General features: G+C 33.6%; 1 protein-coding gene, 1 non-coding gene and 1 pseudogene across 3 annotated transcripts; all 3 read right to left on the bottom strand.

Annotated features, from left to right (window-relative positions):
• Positions 1–30: 30 nt before the first annotated feature.
• On the bottom strand, positions 31–21,795 carry LOC110108324 (putative nitric oxide synthase). 2 transcript variants are annotated; one of them, XM_020838915.2, is made up of 13 exons: positions 21,288–21,794; positions 19,587–19,772; positions 17,194–17,280; positions 17,015–17,094; positions 16,287–16,368; positions 11,317–11,337; positions 8,217–8,262; positions 5,484–5,602; positions 2,315–2,428; positions 2,144–2,239; positions 1,963–2,052; positions 949–1,055; positions 31–477 (listed from the first exon to the last, which is right to left on the bottom strand). In XM_020838915.2, exons 1-13 carry the CDS (start codon positions 21,744–21,746, stop codon positions 234–236), a joined length of 1,731 nt encoding a protein of 576 aa, XP_020694574.1. In that variant the 5' UTR covers positions 21,747–21,794; the 3' UTR covers positions 31–233. The 2 variants fall into 2 exon arrangements, with proteins under 2 accessions (XP_020694574.1, XP_020694575.1); XM_020838916.2 differs by lacking the exon at positions 19,587–19,772 and having other exon boundaries at positions 21,288–21,795.
• LOC114580797 lies at positions 6,713–6,831 on the bottom strand (annotated as a pseudogene).
• Positions 6,839–6,957, bottom strand: LOC114580796. Its single transcript, XR_003702366.1, has one exon. It is a non-coding gene; the product is annotated as a 5S ribosomal RNA (ribosomal RNA).
• Positions 21,796–24,141: the final 2,346 nt, after the last annotated feature.

The following is a 24,141-nucleotide window of genomic DNA, read 5'->3' on the forward strand; positions in this document are numbered from 1 at the left end:
ATGATTGATATAAAATCCAGATAGTTCTGCTCGACTAAACGCTTCCAAAGTATTCAAAACGCAAATATTGGGAATCAATATGAGTCCACTTTTGATTCAGGAGGCATCAAATAGTTTCAGTTACCGCAATCATAGCTTCAATCGCAACAATTATAGCTCTGTTGGACATGGAAACTAAACTTTACAAAATTGGGATAAATACTATATTGCAACTTCGAAGGGAGGAACCCATGCTAGTAGTACCACTTAGGTCTCAGCTCCTCTTCTGCCTCTGTTAGCTCCTGATATTGGTACCACTCTGCACTGCCTGAGCCAACAGGCATTGGTGGCCGGACAAAAATCTCCACTGGTTTGGGGACATGAACATCCAAGTGCAGTTCTCCTTTGCAGTCCACAAACTCGTTTTGACCAACCCCGAGACCAAATGGCTCGACCGAAATCCAACCCAGCCCAGATATTGCAATGTCGGATGCAGGTCTATAGAGGATAGCAAGGTTATTATCTCATGATAAGAACGCATACAGAAAACAGCAAAAAGCATATTTATTTCACAACAACAAATTGGTCTGCTTTTATACTTTGCATGGAGAATTCAGTTCATAAAAAAGCAAGCTACTTGTATTGTATCTACTGCAAGTAAGAAAAAGAGTTGTATTCTTAACCTTTGTAAGGAAATTCTGTTCAAAAGCAAGCTATTTATATTGTATATATCGCACTTGAGGTCATGTTATCCCCGTCCATATTAGGCTGAACCTCACAACTTTTAATGTAAATACCAAGGAAAAAATCCATCTCAAGCTGCTCTTCTACTATAAGCACACACTTAACTAGGAGGTTCCCTAAGAAAAGACTATCATATGGTATTTTGATGAGATAGCAATTTGCTTCATCCTGTTCTGTCAACTTGGCTAACATTATCATCACAAACTTTAAGTGAAAGTAGAATACCTCTTTTGGTCTTCAAATTTTATTTTCAACTGACGCACAGATTGAAGTCCTGGCCATAGTTCCCTTAGCTTTTCAGATGGAGGTGTCAACAAAACTCCAACTTCTTTCTGGAAACAAAAGATAGCAACGCGTATTAAAGAAAAGAAAGGCACAAAAGCCTCAATAATTATCTGACAATTACAATGGCTAGAGGAAAAATGAGTGTCATAGGGTAATAGATTAGATTTATGGTATTTTTCTGTAGTGTAACATTAACCTCAGGTGGTAAGTTAGTGCAGAAATTCAGGGATCACATCCCAAAATTAGCTGTGCACTGCAGACTGAATTGATTAATCAAAGTATTCTTCATGTCAAATAATCATCCATAAGTAACAATCTCGCCTTATTAATTTGTAAGAAGACAAAAAGAAAAAAACTGGAACCTAAAAGAATGCCTTCGAAGGTCTGAAAAACACTACCATATAAAATGACTAAAAGAGTGGTTGTCTTGCAGTAAGGGTAATGATGATGATGACAATCATGATCTTGATGAAATGCACTTAATTTTCATATATAATCACCATCTAAAAATTGCAAAACAGACAAACAAACTCCATGCATTCATCCAAGAGAAATTCTGATAAGTCATTGGAAACATTGTGATAATGATCATAATAAAAAACAATAATTTTATAGTGAAAATAAGAAATTAAGAAAAGAAAATTAGCAACCAATAAAATAATCAAGAACAGAATAATAGATAACCAGCCATCAAGCTTTAACAAAGAAATTGGCTTAGTGTGCAGCTGCTGTCTTTTCCAAGTGAACAGGTAACATGGCATCACTAAAACGTAATAAATGTAGCTTTCTGAATGTACAAGTTTGTGCATTAAGTTGATACAATTCTATTTGAAGTCAGCGTAGCATGAAACTTCGGAGTTTATTAATCGAAAAACAGTTGGTCAAAAAATTATAATTGAAATCAATCTGTAACCTAACAGTAAGGGCTAATCTAGAAATTTGTGGTCCCATTACATGGTAAAACTCATCAGCTTCAGCAGTTGGGACCATGAGAATCTGCAATTTGCGGGGTCCAAAAAATGTCAAACGTGTCTGCGGCAGAACCTGCATTTCATGTATTACTTGCTGAGATTAATTAACATCATTGGATAGTTACAAGAAAGATATAGCACTAAAAAATAGAATGAGTTTAAACCTTAAGGACGTCAATACGCACAAGTCCACCCCAGAAGATTGAGAATCCATTTAAACCGACATTGTCTGCGGCAGTAAGATTACTCTTTGATACTACCTGAGATTCCAAAAGACTTAAAAGACTATTTTTCTAGCAGTATAACTCAGTTTTGCCAAAGAATTTTCAACATACAGGGAATGATTGCCCCCTGAGACGACTTTGAGGTGCAAGGAAAGGAAGATCTTCAGAATGAACAACTGCAGCCTGCCTATGATGAAGATGCACTCCTGGCGTGTCAAAAAAGTTCTGCACAAAGTGAAAAGTCAATGATTCATTGAGCCTTTTAGAAGCGCACAGATCAAACTAACAAAAAGCAACCAACCCAAAATGAATTATAAAGCATTTCCGCCTACAAACATCACCCTATTCAAAAGGAAATATTAAAAATTATCATCAATAAAATTATTTGACTCTTGACAGGACATAATGGAGAAAAAAATTCATGCAGCCGACCCTACGTAATGGGATAAAGACTTGATGTTGTTGTTGTATTTTTCATCAATAGATGTACAACAGGTCAGTATAAGTTCTAACGAATTAGTATTGCAGAAGTAATTCCTTTTGCTTGACAAATTATTAGAGAAAATAAACCCTACTCATAGAAAATAGACTATACTTGAATGTTTAGTTGAGATAAAGTATTTGCATTAAGCTTAACTAACAATTTTATGAAAAATATTAGCCAAAATTTCAGGTTTTAATTTTATTATAGAAATATAAAATATAGAGTTAATAAGCTTGATGTTGTTGTTGTTGTAGAGTTAATAAGGAATTTTTTTATGAATGGTTTGACCGACTACATTTTTATTAGAATTGTAGGAAAATAATCAATAAAATAATTCATTTATAAAAAATCATGATACTTGTGTGCATGAAAATTTATGGTAGTAGAGATAATTTAACGCATTAAAATTGTATAAAAGTTACGATGTAAGATATTTCAAATAAAAATCCAAAAATAGGGAATAATAATGGGATTTAGCCCTCTTGAAATACGTCCACTAATGTGAGCAAAAAATTACAATGGGGTGACATTCACAACAATACAAGAGGGAATTAATATAATGTAATATATATAAACCTTAAAGACATCTCTTGTGAGCTTCGACATGTCAGAATTGCATAGGACAATGCGTATCATTTGACATTTGATGGAGAACATCGGGAGTCATGAGATAGAGGGCGGTAGACTTTATCCTCGAATATCAAATTTTGATCATTGGTATGCATTGGATGACAAATGAACTGGCATGTTGGATATTGGCCAGTAGTGGGTGGTTGGTTAAGTTATTCTATAGATAGGGAGTAGACAGTGGATCAGGAAGATGAGCATTGGACATCAAACATCACGTATGGTTACTGGAGAGCATCGATGTTGATCAACAGTCAAAAAACAGTTGCAGATAGAGCTATGTAATTCTTATGAATCCTACATTTCCCTTTACCAAAAATCCTTTCCTAAACATATAAAAATAGGGCCAAGAATTTAGGTCATCTCTACCATAATCATAGACACTCGATCAAATAATTCGAACAATACCCCTTGATCATGATATATTTTTTTTATAGCTCAATGACTTATGAACATCGAATTGAGCGATCTTGGACATTTTAGATTCATCTCACTGATAAACTCATTTCGACAATAAGCATGCAAAATTTAGAGTTTAACCTAAAAATAGGCACCAAAAGTTTCCAACGCTTTCAATGCTTGGCCTAGTCCCATTTGGACTCATATCCATGCATTCTTGGTTTCGTTGGGTTTATCTTGTCAAATTGCACTATCTCGACCATCATCTTGCTTAAAATAGAGTTTAGATTATCTCGAAATTAAATCCTAAAGCTTCTTGTCCAAATACTTTGTGCTTGATTGAATGAATTTTCCTTGTCTTTACAGTGTTGGTTTGTACTTGTGCCATTTTTGCTAAATATGTGAGTCCAATTGTACCTCTTTAAGCATGACGAAATGAAAAATCAAACGATAATGTTTGGTCGTCATGTATAAATCTCTATAAATATTTTGACTTCTCTGTCACCTTTTTTTAGTTCTCTACCGATTTTCATATGATTTTCTTACATCTTTGTTTACTTCTCGACCATTTTTTTTTTAACTACATTTACTTGACTTTGAAGGATGTTAGTTGACAGTTATATCCTTTAGGCTATATATCTATGAGTTCATAAGTACCTCTTTAAGCATATTGAAATGAATGATGAAATAGACGTTTTGGGTTCCTCCACTCATTATTGGGGTGGGAGGGGAGGGGGCAGGTGCGTGTTAACCTTTAAAGAAAGACTTAAAAGGATTGGAGGGTTGCTACAACAACAAAATATTATTCATAATAACCTTATTCTATTACCTATAGATATTTTACATTTCAGCACTTACATTCTATTCTTCTGCAGTTCTCCAATTTAAATCTATTTTTCTATATTCATATCCTGCGGTCTCAGCTATTGATGTAGGCAAGGGGGGGTCAAAACAAAATGAATATTTTGGTTTTCTTTATTTTGTTCTTAGAAAGAGTCTTCTTTTTGTGATAAAAAATTTGGCTCCCTCTCCCAAATTTTTGATTGCATCAGCTATTAGCTACATCATATGCACAAAATATACACCAAGTTCTCTCACATTTGAAGTTATATTATAAAAAAGAAAAGGTGAAAAACTTTAAACAATAAATTTTGCTATATTCATATCCTGTATAACTTTTTACTTGTTACAACAAAGGTCTCAGCTATTAGAGCTACATCATATGCACCAAGTTCTCTCACTTTTTTTAAGTTATATTGTAAAAAAGTAAAGGTGAAAAACTTTAAACAATAAATTTTGCAGTGGAAAAGCTGATCAAGAAGGCAAATGAACATGCTTGTGCAAAATAAATCCCAAGCTCGGAAAATTGGAAAAAGGTTGATCATTCTATGTTGTTGTCAGCATTAAATGAGTTTAGATGTATCCTCTAAAATATTGAATACCGACTTTAGAGAATAATGCATGGATATAAGACATCTGAGGTTCAGTTTTAACTTTAAGATGTGAAGTTCACAATTTGGATGTCAGAGTAATATTTATCATATTTTCTATATATAGTACAATGTATTCTAGTTTTGCACCAAAACAGGTTCCAAACCTAAGCGAAAGTTTTTGTTGGCAGGCGTTAGGTTATTACAAAAGTAAACCATGTCAAACAATAAAATGAACCTTAAACCAGACGAACTATTGAAGTAAAAGAATACTGGTTAATTGTGGCATACAAAGAATAATGTGAAATAAACATGATTAATGTAGTTTCATCTCACATACACCTCCTCCTTGAAAAGCTTCAATTTTAATGCGCCCTAGCGTTGTTCCAGGAACAGCAGACTGCATTGGTTTGTACTTATGAGCAGCAGCAGCAACCGGATTCTTTTTTGCCATTGTTTCTGCAGTTGCCAACAAATGCACATCTAAAATCAACTAGTTCCAAACTCAGAGCTCTCAAAAATGGTATATCCATCGTTTTGATGAGAATAAAGAGGAAAAAAAAGTAGAGAGATTTAAAAAAACTATAAAAAATGAGTTGTATTATGAGAAACTTGATAGTTTTCAAATCCAATAATTCAAAAGTGCAAGCAAACCATCAATGAGGACAGTTGATGCTATACACCCAAAAACAAATACATAGTTAAAGCCACAGTAACAGCCATAGCTGGTGAAGAAATATAAATTTAAATTTTATGATTAATTACTTAACTATAAAAAGCACAATGATTAAACAAATGAAAATTAGACAAAAAAAATGGCTTCGCTACTCCTGTCTTCACTGCTGGTCAAATCAAATACATAGAAAGCTTCATCACTCCCCTCCTCACCAGAGGTTGAGGTTACTTCTCCTTGCTCACCTTCACTTCTAATCTTGCTTCCCTCTGCACGGACCAGTAGAGGGAGACGTATATGTGAACGATTCCATTGCTTCCCTCCTTAGTGTAGATTGAACCCTATGCTCCCTTTAATGTGTTTCAGCTTCCCTAGTCCCTGCTTTAGGCATAGTAGCTCATCTTAAGAATCAATCATGTTCCACTCCTCATTATAGGTCTAACGCTGAATGAAATTTCTTCTTCAATTGAGATTTTAAGAACTAGATCCATCTAATAGCATATTGAAGTAATGCCATTATTTCAACTTGCTTCTTGGATCATAGCTTTCTCTAATCTTATTTTAGGAATGCTAAGTTTCCTATAAAATCATCCAACATATTTAATTTGTGTAATGTGCTATATTTTATTTGCATTTTCATGAATCTAAAACAGTAAAGTTGTACAAAATATCATGCAATATGCTATAATATTTTAAAATTCAGGTCTCCTCTTCTTTTATTTTGCAAAACATTTATCCATTTAATTGACTTCCAAAGGGCATGTTCTTCATAAGAATGTTAAACACAAAATTGAGCTAAGATTATAGTTGAATGTTCAAATTAGTAAAAGATCTGATAGTTGTGGTAACTTTATAAAGGAGATACAACAACAACATCAAGTCTTTATACCACTAAAAGGGTGCAACATGAGGACTTCCCAGGAGATCAACAATCCTAGTACTACCCTTGCTCAAGCACGCTCAACTGCAAAGTTCTGATGTGATCAGATGCATTGGTGCTGGTATGGTCACACCCCTTTTAAAGGGCGCAATACAAAGACTTCCCAGGAGGTCACCCATCCTCGTACTACTCTCGCCCAAGCATGCTTAACTGAGGAGTTCTAATGGGATCCGGTGCACTGATGCTGGTATGGTCGCGCCAAAACTTAGCAAGCCTTTAATTAGTTTGCTAAATGCTCGTTTTAAGCATTTGACCTCATCTGAAATTATGTTCTTGTAAATCAACTTTTCAAACAACCTTAAAGCCCCCACTTCTCGACAAAAATATTCCATTGTCGGGATTTGAACAAGGGTTGTTTGGGTGAAAGCCAGATATCCTAACCGGACTAGACCATAATGGAAATTAGTAGAAAATATATTTAAAACTATAAATGGCTACCCTTCTAATTTTATTTTGAAGATGACTATAACTCGTAACAATTGTGCTAATAGATTTGTAATGCATATTCGAAGTAAAAACAACAAAATAGAAGGAAGAAAAATGCACAAATACAAATATGGCGGTTGATTTTTTATTACTTCTTCAACAATAATGAAAGATACAATTAATCTACTATTCGAGAGGTAGATCGGCTCTCAGAAACCCTAGTTGCCACCAGGAAACTCACACCAAACCCTAGAAACTCAGCACAAATATCTTCATAACCCTATACAAAACTCCCTCTTAAATAGCTCTCACACACATTAAACAAAATTATAACCTTCATAAATAACATAAACACAATTAGAAAACATTCTTAAATAGCATAAACACAATTAGAAAACATTCTTAAATAGCATAAACATAATTAAAAAAAATTCTAAATAGCATAAACACAATTAGACAATCTTCCTAAACAGTTCCCCCTTGAATACTCCTTACATAATGAATAATAGCTCCCATGGCCCCACAAGGGGAGTCGAAATCTCCCCCCATACTGCCCCTGGTTTCGCCCACACAAAGGGTTGGTTCGGCCAGGGCTTGTTTGAGAATTATACCATTATTCTACCAAAAAAGGTAGAAGTTTCACCATCCTTATCAACAATGATGAGAAACTGTCCAGGCTACAATTTTGTCATTCCTCTTAACTAGCATAGTACAAAGACCTTTACCAGTCATAAGGACTTCTTTAATATTTAGTACAAGGATATTATTGATCATTCCAAATACTTCTACAAAAGTTAGATAAGAATTTTAGGGTGAAGCAAAAAATACTTACAACCTATATATGCTGCATAAAAATATTACAATATATATAACTAGATATCAAAAAGACATGGAATGTGACTCTTGTAAAGTGTGCTTCCACGATGCTGTACATTCAGAAGAGTATAAAACTTCAAATAAATTTACAGAAACTTCAACGTACTGCACATGGTAACATAATTTTACATAATTGTAAGTATGCCAAATAAACTTACTAAGCAAAGCACTAATGAAAGCGGATTTTCCAACATTAGCTGATCCCTGTAGAAGACATTAGGAATAATTAATTGTCTTAATCTAGAGCTACGCAATGCCAAAAAAAATAACATTAAATAGAAAATCCATAGCCAGATAATAATGAAGTATATCACCAAATACCATGAACACCCAAAAAAAAAACAAATTAAAATCAAGGACCAGAAATCACTTTCATACATTTATAATTTGAAATTTAAGGGTCCACACAGTATTGCTTGCAGTAGCATGTTTAATGTTGTTGTAAAGATAATTCTACGCTTAAAGCTTCAGATTTGAGTATAATTGTGAGAACCCAGAAAAATCCCAAAATAGTCCACATACTATTCGTATATAGTCAATTTAATCCCAGAGTATCACGTTGTCCCAATTTAGTCCCTCGCTATATAAAATTGATCCAAAAAAGTCCATGATATAATTGTGATATAAAATTAATCCCAATTTAGTTCCTCAACTTTACAAAATTGATCCCAATTTAGCCCCAAAAGGATCATTTTGGATCAATTTTGTATAGACGATGGATTAAATTGGACCAACATTATATTCTGAGACTAAAATGACCATATATAAATAGTATGTGGTCTATTTTGAAATTTAACCATTGTGAACCAATATGATGTCTTTCAAGTTCCAGCTTCACCAAGTATTTATGAAACTAAGTTTTCCTCACATTGGGGAGTTAATAAATATGCCAAACTTAGTTTTAAAATTATATTATCTCATTGAATTCCAAAACTACAAGAAAAAATAAAAAAATAGGCATAGCATAAGCTGCCAAGCAAGTCCAATCCCAATTTAATAAATGAATTAGCACCGATGTTTAAAGTTAAATTTTCAAAATTATGAAGTACAGAAACTGCCAAGATAAGTTGCCATAGGAGCTCAGGACGATATCATATTTAGTTGAAAACATGGTGGTTAAGAAAGCTAGTTATCTCATGAAAGTTGCATCAAGTGTATCATTTGGTTGCCAGCAAATAAATATAATTTCCTTTATGTTTCTACATTAAATTAAGTTAATGAAAGTCCAAAACAACTGGAATTTGACCAATGTTTAGGTAATAATACCATGAGCGAAATGAATCATATCACCGTACACCCCACGCAATTATTTCTTCACGCTTAGAAAATGACACTTTTACCAACTCCTTTTTCTCATAACCCTCTCTCTCCTTGAAGCAGTTTTCTAAGCTACTATGTTTCAAATCAACCGTGGGTAGCAAGAATATGTTAAAGCAGGAGTATTGCATCCTTCTCTTATTAGATATGATTAGATAAGAACTTAGTTGTCTCATGCTTGTATTTTATGTATAAAGATAGGTATTCTTTGTGCTATTGGTTATGGCTGTTTTAGTACATGGTTGTATGCCATAATCAATATAAAGTAAAGGACTTACCACTTGTATTAGATAGTGAATGCATCTCAAAAACCTATTTCTAAAATCCAGCTTCCTCTCCTTGCTTGGGATGTTTGCTTCTTCCCCAGCTTCGATTGTGCTGAAGGCCCCTCCTTCCCCTCAAGTTGGTGCCAAGGACCTCCCCTTCACTTTCATGTTTGATGTTGGGACCGTATCTCTCATCCTCTACCTCTCTTAAGTTTCTTAGAATTCTCATACTTTTCCCTTCCTTTCTTTAATTATGTTGCATACTCACTTTTACTATGGTATCGAACCCTATTTTAAAGATAATATGATATTTAGCTAAATAATTATTATTTTAACCAAAATAAGGATCAATAAAAATAATAGTGATAATATATTGGCCTATGGGGCTAATAAGTCAATGATTAATTTAAAATTAAATAATAAGAATTATGGGTAGTGACTTATTATCAATTAAATAAGGATTAGTAATTCAGATTAAATAATGAATTATATCAGATTATCATTTATTTTAAAAGTTACAGGTTAATTAATAAAGGAATACATTTTTTTTTTCAAAGAAAAAACAAAGATTTGTTGTCACATCTGTGCAATATAAATTTTCATATACAATACTAATTTCAAAGAAAAAACAAAGATTTTCAAGCCTATCCTCATACAATTTGTATCAGGATATCTGGCATAATTTGTTTCCAACAAAAAACAGCCACTCAAACTCACTTCAATTAAGCTCACTTCTGAACTCAACTCCAACCACTTCCAAATACTTTAGTCAGAGAAAAATTGCCTTTAATGGCAAAAGATTACTGGTTGTTTACCTTTTAAAGTTTGATCGGTACTCATCGAAGGCTCAAGTAAAAAACATCTACCATTAATCAAAATCAAATTAAAGAAATCTACATGATATTTTTTATCAAAATATGAAAGCTATAATCCACATCAAATTCAATACAAGGGTGGTAATGACAATTTAATGAACTAATATCTAATATTTTAGTATTGACACAATTTGAGCCACAATGGCGCATACTAATCAAACATTTTGTCTCACATGGTTAATCAAGAAGTAGAATATGGTTCATTACCATCAAAATTCCTTTTCCATTTAGAAAAAATCAATCTTTTGACCCTTCATACTATTTACAAAAAATAATTTCATTTTATCATAAAAAATGTATAAAAGTTCAAGTTTGCCATACTATCTATATTTTGTTTGTCACAAAGTTATATTCATACAAATCATACATGTAAAACAATGCAAAAGCTATTTCGCAATGTGAGTACCTATGACTAAAGAGAGATATAGAAGGATAATCACATGTGTCTATGAAAAGACTATGCATTTAATTTCTCTCTCTTGACTTAAAACACTAAGAATGCATAACACAGTTTGCATGATCCAAACTTTTTTTTGATAGTTGTCTCTGAGTTCAAACATAGTCTAAATATAAACACAAAGAAACAATCAAACACGCATAAAAAAGGTCATCAGCATCAAAAATGTTGTCATTCCTCACTCCGGGAAGGAGTGAATTCAATTTTGCATTATAATGAAACAACTAAACAAGCACTCCTAAAGTGTGAATTTGAATTAACATAATAGAAAAGAATTAGTAAGAGACCGACAACATCAGCAGTAATAAACTACATTTCAAGCGAAAAAGGAGTCATCACTAACCAGAATATAAACATCCCGCCCCTGCACCAAAAGGAAAGTAGGGAAACTCGTCATTATTGGATTATTCAACAAGTTTAATATAACATACAATAATAAAGATTGCATACATTAATACAAATTAAACCTACGGAAATGCTTGCTTCTACGGGCACATGCACGCACACTGACATTTGTAACAAAAAGGATCTTGCTACATAAATGTGTTTAATCCATAACCGGACTTGTGCCCATATATATATATATATATATATATATATATATATATATTCAGCTTTATCAATTCTCATTCATCATTTATTGTCATTTAATGTCTCATAGGAACATAGTTTTTTTTTTTTTTCTTCACTATTTATATTCATGTAACCTTCACTTTCCTCTTTTCTAATTTAAAATTAGCTTTATATTACACTGTCCTACTGGTTCATATTTTAACTTTGGTTTTATATACACAAAACAACAAAGTTTTTTTCTCAACTTATCTTCAATATATAACATTCCCAACACCACTTTAATCTAAAATTTTCTTTAGTGGAACCGCGATTTAATCTTTAGCATTCTCATTGTTAAAGCTGATTTAGTCTTTTTATACAGGAGCAAAGACAGAGTTCAAAAAGGTCCAAGGAGCAAGCAAGTGAACAAAACATAGAGAGAGAAAGAGAGAGAAATAGTTCCACTTATTTCAAGAGATGCTAACATGCGTGGCTAGCGAGTGAGAAAAAGAGCCATGGAGAGACAAGGCGATCATGGTTAGCAAGCGCGTGCAAGAGAAAGCCATGAATAGTTTTCCTTTGTATATTAGTTATTTTTAACAAAAAAATTTAACTGCATTAAATCATGATTTATTTAGATTTAGGGTCAAGACTTTCTATAAGCTGAAAGCCTGAAACCCTATAAATAATTACCCCTCTTACTCACGGGAGGGCATTCTCAAATAAAGATGTTGCTTAATCTCATATTTTAGGCCTAGATTTAGTATTTATATGTAAATAGTTGACAAAATTGAGGTAGACCCAACCAGGATCCAATGGCTCAATCAACACTAATAAACAAGCAGACTTAGCATGCCAACTTCAGAGGGTTTTGACCTGTAATGTTCAAGGAGAATAACTAGCATATATAGATTGCCTCCTTTCAAGTGTCCCAAATAGGTAGGGTTGGAAGTGTGAGCCAAACACATACATTTAAGATCTACTTCAATTCACTCAATAGTACTGGATTGGTAGTACTAAGTTTATTAAATAGTTAAGAGTTATGCAGCATAACTGCTTATGGTTCAGAAGTATTGGACATGATTAATAGAAGCTCAAAATCATAGCATAACCATCGATTGTCTACTGAGTTTTTTGTTTGTCATAAAAGTATGTTTAAGGTACATATGAGTATAATTGACGATTTTACTTTGATTGATGGGCAGTTTTACATTGATTGATAGGTTGTTTAACTTAGGCTTCGTTTGAGACGACTTTTTTATTGCTTTTTAAAGCAACTTCCTAGTATAAAAATTTTAATTTCTGTAATAGGAAGCTACTTTAAGAAGCAGAAAAAAAGCCGTCCCAAACGAAGCCTTAGGCAAGTTCAATTTGATATAAGGGCTTACATCTATTAAAAGGCCAAAAAATTAAAAATAATTTGATGAACTCGTTCGTTTTTTGCTAGCACAAAATAATTGGAATGGAACTTACATGTATCAAAAAGCTCATTAGTGGGATTAACAAACTTGAGGAAGACGCAAAGTCCAAAATAGGTCTTATAGCCTTACCCTATAAGTAAAGTAGATTGATTGATTAAATTGATTTGATGGGTTTGCTAGCTTTATGAGAACCAAATAGTTGATTTGAATTCTCATTTTGGATTTTCATAGGAATATCAAGACTTAAAACCCTAGATTTGAAGGGAGTCTAATGTAGGTCTTATTGATCATAATTAAAAAGACAAATAAAGATGGATCTTACGATCATGTTCTATAGACAAGATGGTCTGATGGTGGAGATTCATCAAAACTATAAGATCGTTTCAAAATCAAAAACATCAAACCCAAGTCCTTAGAATATTTTTCTAATCAATTGGAAAGTCGTCATGATTTTGAAGACTAAAGGGGCTTCATGATCATTTGGGTTAACATGGAGGTTTTAGGTATAAATTTGAGCTTATTTTGGAGCCCCGAGTACATCCGCATTTTTTCAATGCAATAATATGGATATTATTACCCGTAACTCATTTATAATTATAAAAGAATAACCTTAATGGTTTTTCTTGCTTATTAATCATAATTTTGATGAATTATGCTTTAGCCCTCCATTTGATGCATCAACACAATTTTGAACATATTGGCATGTTTCTATACAATGTTCAAATTGCAATCCTCATACATCATCTAAAGATATTTAGGCCACTCTTAAGAGTCCTCTATCTTATAAGTAGTTTATTAAATATGCTTCTTAATATGTTTGTTTATTAATGAGCTAACACATAATTAATGTTCACATGTTACTCTAGATGTTAGAAAGGTTTACAATATAGCTTTGTTCCTCAATTATCTTTGAGATCGACTCAATATTTTGCCATATTTTTCAAAACTAGCATGTTGCATATAGCATATGAGTTAACTCAAAGTCAATCATGGGATTGTATTAGAATCCACAAAATTCTAATCTTCATTTACCAATTGTCCAACAAAAACGTAAATTATATTAAATTACTCATCTTATTCGATTTTACATATCATTTGATCAATTATCCTCTTTTTTTCATACATTTGTCTTGTCCCTATCATCTATGTATATTCCAAATATATATCAGAAAGCGCTATAGAATCATTTCTATAAAAAGGTTATGAACACTTAGATGAGTGCTCTACTCAATCATCATATGTAGAATTTGGCAGTCCTCCATCCTCTGGAGTTTGAATTTTCACTATCAATTTTCATTTTAATGTTTGCAATAATTGATAAAAAGCTTCATTGATTGTCAAAATCACATAGGAATAGAGGGTAGATAATTTTCAAACTCTCTCCAGTTATCACGTAACTGTATTTAGATTCTCTTCTTTGTGGATGTCGATCAAGGTTGAACTCGAGTACAAATGGATATTAGAAATAACTTCCTCTATGGTGGCCCTAATGAGACAAATGATATGAAGAAACCTCTTGAGTGTGCTGCTTAGGGGGAGAACCTCCTATACCTATTCTGGAAGGCTAGCTATAGACTTAAACAAAACCCACGAGTTTAATTCGAAAATTTTTGCAAGATACTTGCTAAGATTAGCCTTCACAGTGGCACCACATATCATTCTAATTTAGTAAAAGTGACCATAACATCTTTGCAACAAAACTTAATTTGCAAAAGTGTTTTATCACCAAAGATCTGGTGCAACCAAAATATTTTTTTGGAGCTGAATTTGCTTATAACAAAAAAGAGGTATAACATCTCAAAGAAAATGTATTTTGATCTTCATTAAGAAATTGGACTTCTTGATTGTAGATCGCCTAATACCCTGATAGAGACTTGGACCAAATCTAATAACAAAGAGATATTTGATGATCTGTCTCAACATTAAGGGTTGGTTGCTAAGTTGATTTATCTATCATTTAACAGACCTAACATCTTACTCTTCATAGGGGTTGTTAGTCAAAACATGTCAAAATCAAAGTAAGGGGTAAATTGTTCTATAAATTCTCGAGTTTATCAAAAAGTCCCATAAAAAAGTTATTAAGACTGAGCACCTGAATGTTGAAACATTATCAATTGTTAATTATGTTTGGTTTATTTAAGATAAAAAAGTAATACTTCAAAATATTATATTTTTGTTTGAGGTAACTTGATCACCTAGAAAAGTAAGGAACAAAATTATTGAGACCAAGTCTACTGCAGAGACTAAATAGATTACTATAGCATGCTAGGTGTGTGAAATAGTGTGGGTAAAACTCTTCATTTTTCCATTAATAAGCAGGTGACAATATGCTGTGAGAATTTTGTCATGATATATATGAGTAGAAATCCTCTTTTCCATGAATAACTAAAAATATTAAAGTTGATTGCCATTTCATATATGAGATATTATAACTTTCCAAGAAGATTGATACTCCTCAATTCGAAACAAATGGGGGATATCTTTACCAAAGCTCTAGATCATACAGTATTTTCATGTTTACGCAACAAGATAGAGCTAATGATAAAAATGATGATCTAACGTGAGGGGGTGTTGCCATATATATTAGGAAACTAATATTATGGAAGGTCATATTTAGAGAACATTTTATTAGGGTGATATTCTTTCATTATGAATATTATCCGCCTCATTTGCTCCGTTTCATAGCCGTCATGTATGCCTATTTGAAGGCACATATATTCAATCAATAATAAATGACAACCCTTTCTCTTAGAAAGATATAATTCTACTAAAATTAAAAACTTTTTTATCACTTTACAACTACTTCAAATATTGGTCAGCAGTCCAAATTCAAGGTTCAATAATACCTATCTCTTAATAGTTTTGGTTTATATAAGAAATGTACATAGAAAATTCTCATATTGCACGTGTACCTTGTCTATTACTAAATGAGCACATAGACATATTGACAGAAATGAAACAATTTGTAATTCCATGTGAGAATATGATAATTTAATACTACACAGTTGTGCGATACAAATCTTTAATGCCCAATAAATTATATCACTCTTTGCAAATGATCATCATCAATAATTCGAATTTTTTTCAAATAAAAAAGTAGAAATTTTTAGGAAATATTTAGAAGATAGGTAGAGGATATTGCATCAAAGATTTAAGCTCGTGATAATGTCATTTATGGAGGTTCAGTGCCGATGTCCAAGTTGTATGAGATAACTATATCTCTTGAATTCAAGCTAATGGCAAGAGCCAAGAGTTTCAGATTCAATTATTTTTACATTCTTTTAAAATAAAAATAAAAATAAAATGAAACATAAAGGCATGACAAGAAATAAGAATCGACCTTTCTCTCCTTCTGAATCTCTGATATAACTCCAGCAATCCCAACCAAAGACTTCGAACTAGTCAGGTGTACGCTGATGACACTGCAAAAAATTCATCTTATTAGCTTGTGGAAACAATAACGCCTGTTATCATATCCACCAAGGGCTGACGAAGCTGGTAAGATGACTACAAAGGAAAATCTAGAAGAGATATATGAATGGTAAGAATTTGATGCCAATTTCCGAATCTCAATAATAAGAATCAACTTTTGCATTCATGGATTTTGTCCTCAAAAGACCAAAGTAAAACTTTAATTTTCCTTGAAACAAATGGAAAAAAAATTAATGATTCATGTTGGGTGGAAAAATTCATACATATATCTCATGGAGTTAAAGACATCATAAATAAATCAAACTCTAAGAACTAAAAAGCAAAAAACAATATTAAAAGCATAATATATAAGGATGGAAAATAGTGGAATTGATGAAAAAAAGTATATCATTAACACGAACAATGAAAAGGATCTATCATTAACACAAGCAGCAGCAACACCTAGCGCCACCTTCTACATAGCCAAAAACAAATTTGGCTAGAAAAACGAGAATAGATGGCCAAAAGCATAATCAGAAACATCTTACAGGAGCATTAGCAATCAAGATATACACCCATCACTGTCAGCGGATGTTAAAAAGCCCTATAAACACAAAGCTCTAGAACCCACAGGGTAAAAAGAAAGAACTGTCTTACTTGAGCTTCTTCTTCATAGTAGTTTCCACAACCCAGTCTCCCACACAATTCAGATCTGTACCCTTAGGAAGAAGATCAACCTGAGATAGAAGACTATGAACTAGTTGAACATCAAAGGACTGTAGAGAACATAAAGAGAGGAAAATATACAAAAATATATATTATAAAAATAGAAACACCTTAGTTACAACTAGTATAATTGGATTAGCACCAGCAAGATCACGTATTCGTGCTAAAAAACTTCCATTGAAATCAACTATATCAACCTACACAATAAAAGCAAAATCAATAAGAAATAAGCAGAATGATAAACCAGATAAGAAACAACTTGATTGCATGTGAAGGGCCAAAATGTAGCAATTTCAAGTGAAAATATTGAACTAGAAGAATCACAAAATAACAAAACAAGCACATTTAGATATTTCGAATAGCTCAAGAGATATTTGAGTAAGGAAAAAGCATTATCAAATAAGAAATTACCAAAATTATCTTACCAGGCAAGTATAATTATGAAAAAAAAAAAGGTAAACAGAGCTGACATAACACTATAGAAGAACATAAACGAAAATCAAAGTATATTGAATCAGACTGGCTAACAAATAACAAAGTTGAGATGTCCAGTAGCTGCAGAGTATCCAAAAAATGGATAATGTTTGAGGCTAATAGGCATTCTTTTATAATAAAATTTCCTCGATGAAATGCTCAGTATCGATGGAAACCTCTTGCACTAGTTATACTTATGCCAGTGATATATTAAGGTCTCTATTAATACAGATCGGCAATTAGATGCTCAAAAAATGCATGAAAATTCGTAGACCAAAATCTTAATTTGGACAATTTTACATTTCCTAATATGAAAACAAAAAACTATGAAGAAACCCTTGCATATGATAAATTAAAAACTATCTATTAGAATAATGTGTAGAAACCTATACGTATAATAATAATTGAGAAAAAGCTCGAAATAATCTCCTGACTATTGATAAATGCTCAAATTAGTCACAGAGTTTTATATTGCCCCTCTTTGTTCCCTCAACTATTAAAAATTGTCCAATTTGGTCTCTGCGTTAGTTTTGTCATTTGAATTAACAGGAAAAGCTGAAAAATTTCGCTTCTTCGTGGGCAATTATGTAAAATAACTTATTACATGCTCACTCGTCATCCCGCTACAATCCCTGGAGAACGAATTGTGCGAGTCAGAAGTTGGACATCCGGTGCTGACGCATCATCCTCTATCCTGATTCCGCTTCGTCCTACCCAAACCAAATAATACTTGGCCCTCCTCTGCACTAACAATTAACAAAAGGAGGGTTTCAAAGTTTTGTCCATGGTAGAGAAGCCAAAACCCGTGAGCGTTCTTTACGGTGATATGTGCGGTTTGCCGGTGAAGTACTGCGAGTTAGGGCCTGACTTTGTGAAGTGCAAGCCTTGGCTCATCTAGAACGCGCTAGATCTTTACCCTAATCTACTCAAAGGTATTATAAGCCCTAGCTTCACTCAATTGAAGTCTTCGATCCTCTGTTGTTTTCTTTTTTTTCCGTCATTAATTGCTTTTTATTTAGGCTTCAGAGGCTAATGATAAATAAGCAGAGAGAGCTTAGGAGGCGGTAGAGGTGCTTGTGAGGTCCAAGATGATCCTTCTAGAGCTTAACTTAGTCTATTCATATTATAAGTGGCTCCCTGTTCTTAGTTTAATAAAGCATTTTGGTTGGCTTACATGAGAGTTTTAGGTGGCACAGACTCGTCATGGTTAGACTATGCTAGGGTTTTAACTTTGTTTCACTAAGTGGATGTAGAATTCTGTTATTGATAGGAAAGTCATGTTGCTCAAATATTATGTTCTTGTAGATTTACGATATGCTCAAATATTTTTAATTATCTTGGATTCAATTAATTCTTATTGGCGTAATACTGTTGGAATCATTGAGGGTAATCAACGATAAATGTAATCGACAACCTACCAATGCGAATGTTTTTGGATAGTGAATTCTTCCATTGGTTTTCTTCGTTGATAAGCAAGAACATTAATTTATAGTTGAGTTTATTTATTATTTTCTTGTTCAATATGTGTATATATTTTAGGAGTCAAATGGGTAATGATAGACTCCGTGCTTTAGTTTCTGAGTGGCTAGATGAAACCAATTTCTTATAAAAATCTAATTTCTTCCATTTGTTTTCCCATTATTCTTCGATCTCATATTTAATCGATGATTAAAATCACATAATAAATGAAAACGGTGAGTCTCAACATCCACAATAAGAATTTTACCAAAAGCATAGTCTTCGTTGCTCATAATTCCTATATTTATAGATATAGGAAATACTAAACTACTAAAATAGCTTAAAAATTGCTAACAAATTTAATAAAATGGACTTAAATAATCTAAATAACAAAATAACTCAAATATTCATAAAAATATAAAATCCAAAATTTAAGTGCACATCTCAACAAAAAAATGAGCACATTAAGTTTATGATGAGCAAAAAATATCATTCTTTTTTCTAGCAGAAATAATGATGACCAGAAGCATATATTTGATACACATATAGCAAAAAAAAAAACAATGTGTACCAGCTTAACTATCAGCACTTTGTCATAACAGATGTCTGAAAGCTTTTCTCGAAGTTCCTCAGCTAAAATGAATTGCTTACCACCTGAATAGCCACCATGGCCACCAACAGCAGTCACCATGTGCCCATGGGACAGTAGCTTACATCTACCACAAAGTATAGTTCTAAGTTGGTGATGCTTCTTTTTCTGTCACATGTTTGTTGGATAAAATTAAGAACCATAGAAGAAAACAAAGATGGCTAATGAAACAAAATTCACGATTAAACAAGGAAAAGTAACTACTTAACTATGAAATTAATAAAGGTAATAACAGCAAGTAACATTTTACGATTTAAATTTTTTAGCAAAGCATTAACCTTTTGTTGCTCTTGAAAGCAATGAGAAAAAAGCACCATTGAGAAAAACTTGCAAAGGTGCATAAAGCAATAGAACTCGGGCATCAATATTCTTGGAGTGCTTGAGCTGCAGCAATGTGAGATCATAACGTGGAAAGAGAGAATTTGGTTGAGCTACCATTATTCTTGGATTAGAGTATAGCTTCTCAGACCAGCTCCCGGCTACAACAGTACCCTCACCATGCCCTTACACTACACCATATATCTTATCACAGTTTAAAGTACACATGGAAAACCATTAAAATATTGTATGGGTTCTAGGGGTGCGAGGAGTCGTGAGACAAGTCTTACACCTTGGATCATTGGGAGAAAATCCCATATATAACTCCATGACTTCATTAACAGTGAAGTGCACTAAAAACACGCTTTCATGATCCATGTTTGGAGAGTCTGAACCAAGCCTCGCAGGGTAGGACATTACGAAATGCCCAATCTCATGTACGGGCCTATTGGGCAGCTTCCTAAATATCCAATAGTATTTGACGCTCTAAAGCCAATCCCAATGCTCAGTAGAATTAATTAAGCTAACGCTATTATGTCGGAAAATCTCATATATCCATTTTTATGAGGGTGAACAGTACGACACACTATTTCTTTTTTTAAATCAAAAAATTAGGTCAAATAAAATATGAGAAAAAATATACACGGGATATTCTTTTTTTAGTGTTAGAAATGAAGTACGGTTGGAAACTAGTTATTGAATTTTGGAGTGAAATTTGAGTTTTTCGGTTGGAGATGGCCTAACAAAGGAACAAGTTCGCCAACGAGGAAACGTGCTCTAATTTTTATAATTTTCCCTTTTAAAATTATTTATTAATCCAAAGAAGCCACCAACATCTTTTTTTGGACACATGAAAAACATTAATGGTTCGTTTTCCCCTTTGCTTCTCTCTAGCGACTCGCGGCCTCAAGCATGGCTTTCGTTTTCCCTTTCGCTACTCTCTCACCCCCAAATGTTGACCGTTCTTGACAGATGTTTATGTCTTCTAAGCTCTAAGCCTCTAAGGGTCGTGTTATTTGCATTCTCTTCTTGGATCCAGTAATGAGACTACAAGCGAAACTATTTTGATGTATTCTAACATTCCAAATGAGACGGCTAATAGAACTATTTTAATTTAGGCCCAGTGAATAAAATTTCTGGCCACTGACAACAATCATGGTGCGTGCAATTCAATCAGAACACCACAGTTACTTTAGAACAAACTCAACATGAAACTAACTTGAGCAATACAAGAGAACAACAATGTAAGATCCCAAAAGCCATAACAGGAATCAGTAATTCAAAAATATCTCAAAGAAGGCTCACCAGCTCAAATATCTCGGGATCAACAAAGCCTGGTGCATCCGCCTCTTCCGTCTGCAGCGGAGCGCCACAGCCATAGCAGCAAACTTCTAAGGAGGACGACACAGCCTTGCCTCTTTTATTCTTCTTCTTCTCCTTGGAACCACTCTGCTTCAGGATAAGCACGGCTCTGGCCCTAGCGTGCTGGTGCTCGAGGAAACGCTCACCAGGGCTCGGAGCGGCCGCGCCGGTTCCCTCCGCCTCAACGACGGAAGGGTCGGCGGTAGGCAACGACGCAGTCTCAGACGCGGGCGGCCTGCGTGAGGCCCGACACGCGACTGGCTCCGGACAAAAAGTAGCTAGCAGTGATTTCTTGAAGGGTTCAGGGTTGGAGCTTTGGGGATTGTGGAGGACGAATGACGAGTGGAGGGAACAGAAGGGCGAGAGGGCTCGCGGTGAAGTGAATAATGGAATCGGCGCCATTACCCGACGTTGCCGCAGGGGCCGAGCGACTAGGCCATCTCAAAAATCAGTAATAGGCTGTTTTTTTTTTTTTTTTTTTACATTTAGGTGAATTAAAATAAATTCACACACCCCACGCATACACAAAGACTCGAACTCAGGACTTCTTAGTTGAAGCATAAACTCTAAACCAATAGGCCAAGGCCAAGGTGAGCTGTGTGTAATGGGCTGTTTGTTTTGCTACATTTAGGATGCATAGTAATTCAAAAATACTGATTTTGATAATTTGAGTGATAAGTTGGATGCAAAATAAATTTAAAATAAAATAAAGCAATGCAACATATTTCATTCTAGTCGAATTTTTTGTGTATTTGAAATTCTTCTTATTTGGACGATTTCCAAATACCCTTGCCGGCTATCTCTGTCTACCGGCAGCCACGACCTCCGACCACCACTACCATCACTGCTGGCCACCATTGATGGCCTTCGCCGCCGGCCGCCTCCTCTGAGCCATCATTGTCGTCGCCTCTAGCCATTGCAATTACTTTACTTCAAGCTAAACAAAAAATAATAATGTCATCTAAATACTTTATTTCAAATCAAATAAAAAAATATTCCTTTTACATAATTTTCATTTTTCAAGAAACCAACAACCCCTAAAACTCCAAAATGACCTTATTCAGTAAAACTGTATCTATGGAGAAATTATTACATGCACTTATAAAAGATATGAAAACATAAAATATGTAAACTTTATATTAATTTTTTAAGAAAAAATCATGAGGTATATGACCTAAATAAAATGATTAACTATATAATTAAGTTATAAAAGTCCCTCAATGAGATAATATGTTATTATGAAATAATAAATTTGAGTTTTATCCTATATTTTATTGTGTAACTTGCTCTAAAAATAATGGAAGGGTGATAATGGAAATTGGATAATATTAGCCAGACAGCAGTCAGATTTTGAAGGTCAAATGATAGAGGTTAACTGACGAATCAACTAAAGTAGTCAGGTGTGATACATCATAAAAAAAGAAGCCAGCCACGAATCTCGAGGTAAAATCAAGTTGGAACCTTCTGAAATTAAAATTGGGGTCATCTGAACTCTGATTTCAGCGAACATACAGTCAAACTAAACGTCTCAAAAATACGAACCCAACGATACCAAATTCGACTCAATCTGAGCCCAAATGGGTCCAATCAAGGGCCCGAACATGCTTATAGTCGAATCGAGCGACTCGACGAGACGAATCCAATGAGCCCAAGATCACAAAATTCTAACATCATTGATTCCTTCAAATGTCTAGCAAACGGTTCACGATCAAGAAATTCAATATTAGTCGTCCATCTAAACTACTCCCCATTTACTCTTGATCTTCCTCTTATTTTAAGGGTCGTAATATACCATCATTCTGTGACGCCCCAAACATCCATAGTGAAAGGATTCATCTACAATCTTGATCAATCTCTATTCCTGCTCCCTTGCTCGGACCTGAAATTGTTAACCACATATAATGAGCTTCAAAAAGCCCAGCAGGTCACCAACCATCACTTCCTGCTCCCTTGCTCTGACCTAAAATTGTTAACCACATATAATGAGCTTCAAAAAGCCCAGCAGGCCGGTCACCAAAGACTACAACTGAAATCAATGCATGGTACTGAAACAATATGCATGTCAATCAGTCAAATTCATACCAGTCACTTGCACATGATCATTGAATCTATGTAGATATGAAAATCAGTAATCAATACAGTAACAGAAATCAATACATAAATGGTAGTCAATACAGAAACATGTGAATCCATAATCATCAGTAGAAGAATCAGTGAACAGTATAAAAGTTCATAAAGCTCAATGAATCAGTACGTGAGTCTTATCTATAACATCAATCAAAGCAATGTAGTAGAATCATATCAAAACATACACTTGCAATTCCAGTATTCAATATCACTTGCTCAGTAAATCATATGCAATCCAGTAATTGTTATAGTATAATGTCAGTACAGTGAATCAATAGCAGTAGCGTATGTATCAATATCAGTAAAAATTTTATGACGACATGAACGATTATGCAATAACAGTGAAATCGTGTAGTAACAGTAAATCCATACAGTAACGATAAATCCGCACAATAATGATAAATCCTCAGTAAATAAGTCCATACTAGTAAATCAGCCAAATCAATATCGTATTATTAACATCAATCAAACATATCAATAGAATCAATTAGATAATTAAATAAAGAAATTAATTCCGGTCAATAGTATCAATCGGTATGAAATCATATAAAATAATCAAATCAATACATCATTAAAAGAGTTGAAATTAAATCAATAAATCAATCAATGCAGTAAAATCATCTTCTATATCACGTGCTCGGTAAATCGTAAATCACATGAAATTCAATAT

Source organism: Dendrobium catenatum, unplaced genomic scaffold (assembly GCF_001605985.2).
Source record: "Dendrobium catenatum unplaced genomic scaffold, ASM160598v2 fragScaff_scaffold_1282, whole genome shotgun sequence".
Classification (NCBI taxonomy): Eukaryota; Viridiplantae; Streptophyta; class Magnoliopsida; order Asparagales; family Orchidaceae; genus Dendrobium; species Dendrobium catenatum.

Bases quoted from the DNA above. Each gene is read 5' to 3' on its own strand.
- LOC110108324 (XM_020838915.2), bottom strand. From the start codon at position 21,746: ATGGCGCCGATTCCATTATTCACTTCACCGCGAGCCCTCTCGCCCTTC. The intron at 11,338-16,286 runs GTCGATTCTTAT...CTTTTGGTGCAG, and splicing joins AGATTCAGAAGGAGAGAAAG to GGGCGGGATGTTTATATTCT. The intron at 2,240-2,314 runs GTATGTTGAAAA...TTGGAATCTCAG, and splicing joins TCAGGGGGCAATCATTCCCT to GTAGTATCAAAGAGTAATCT.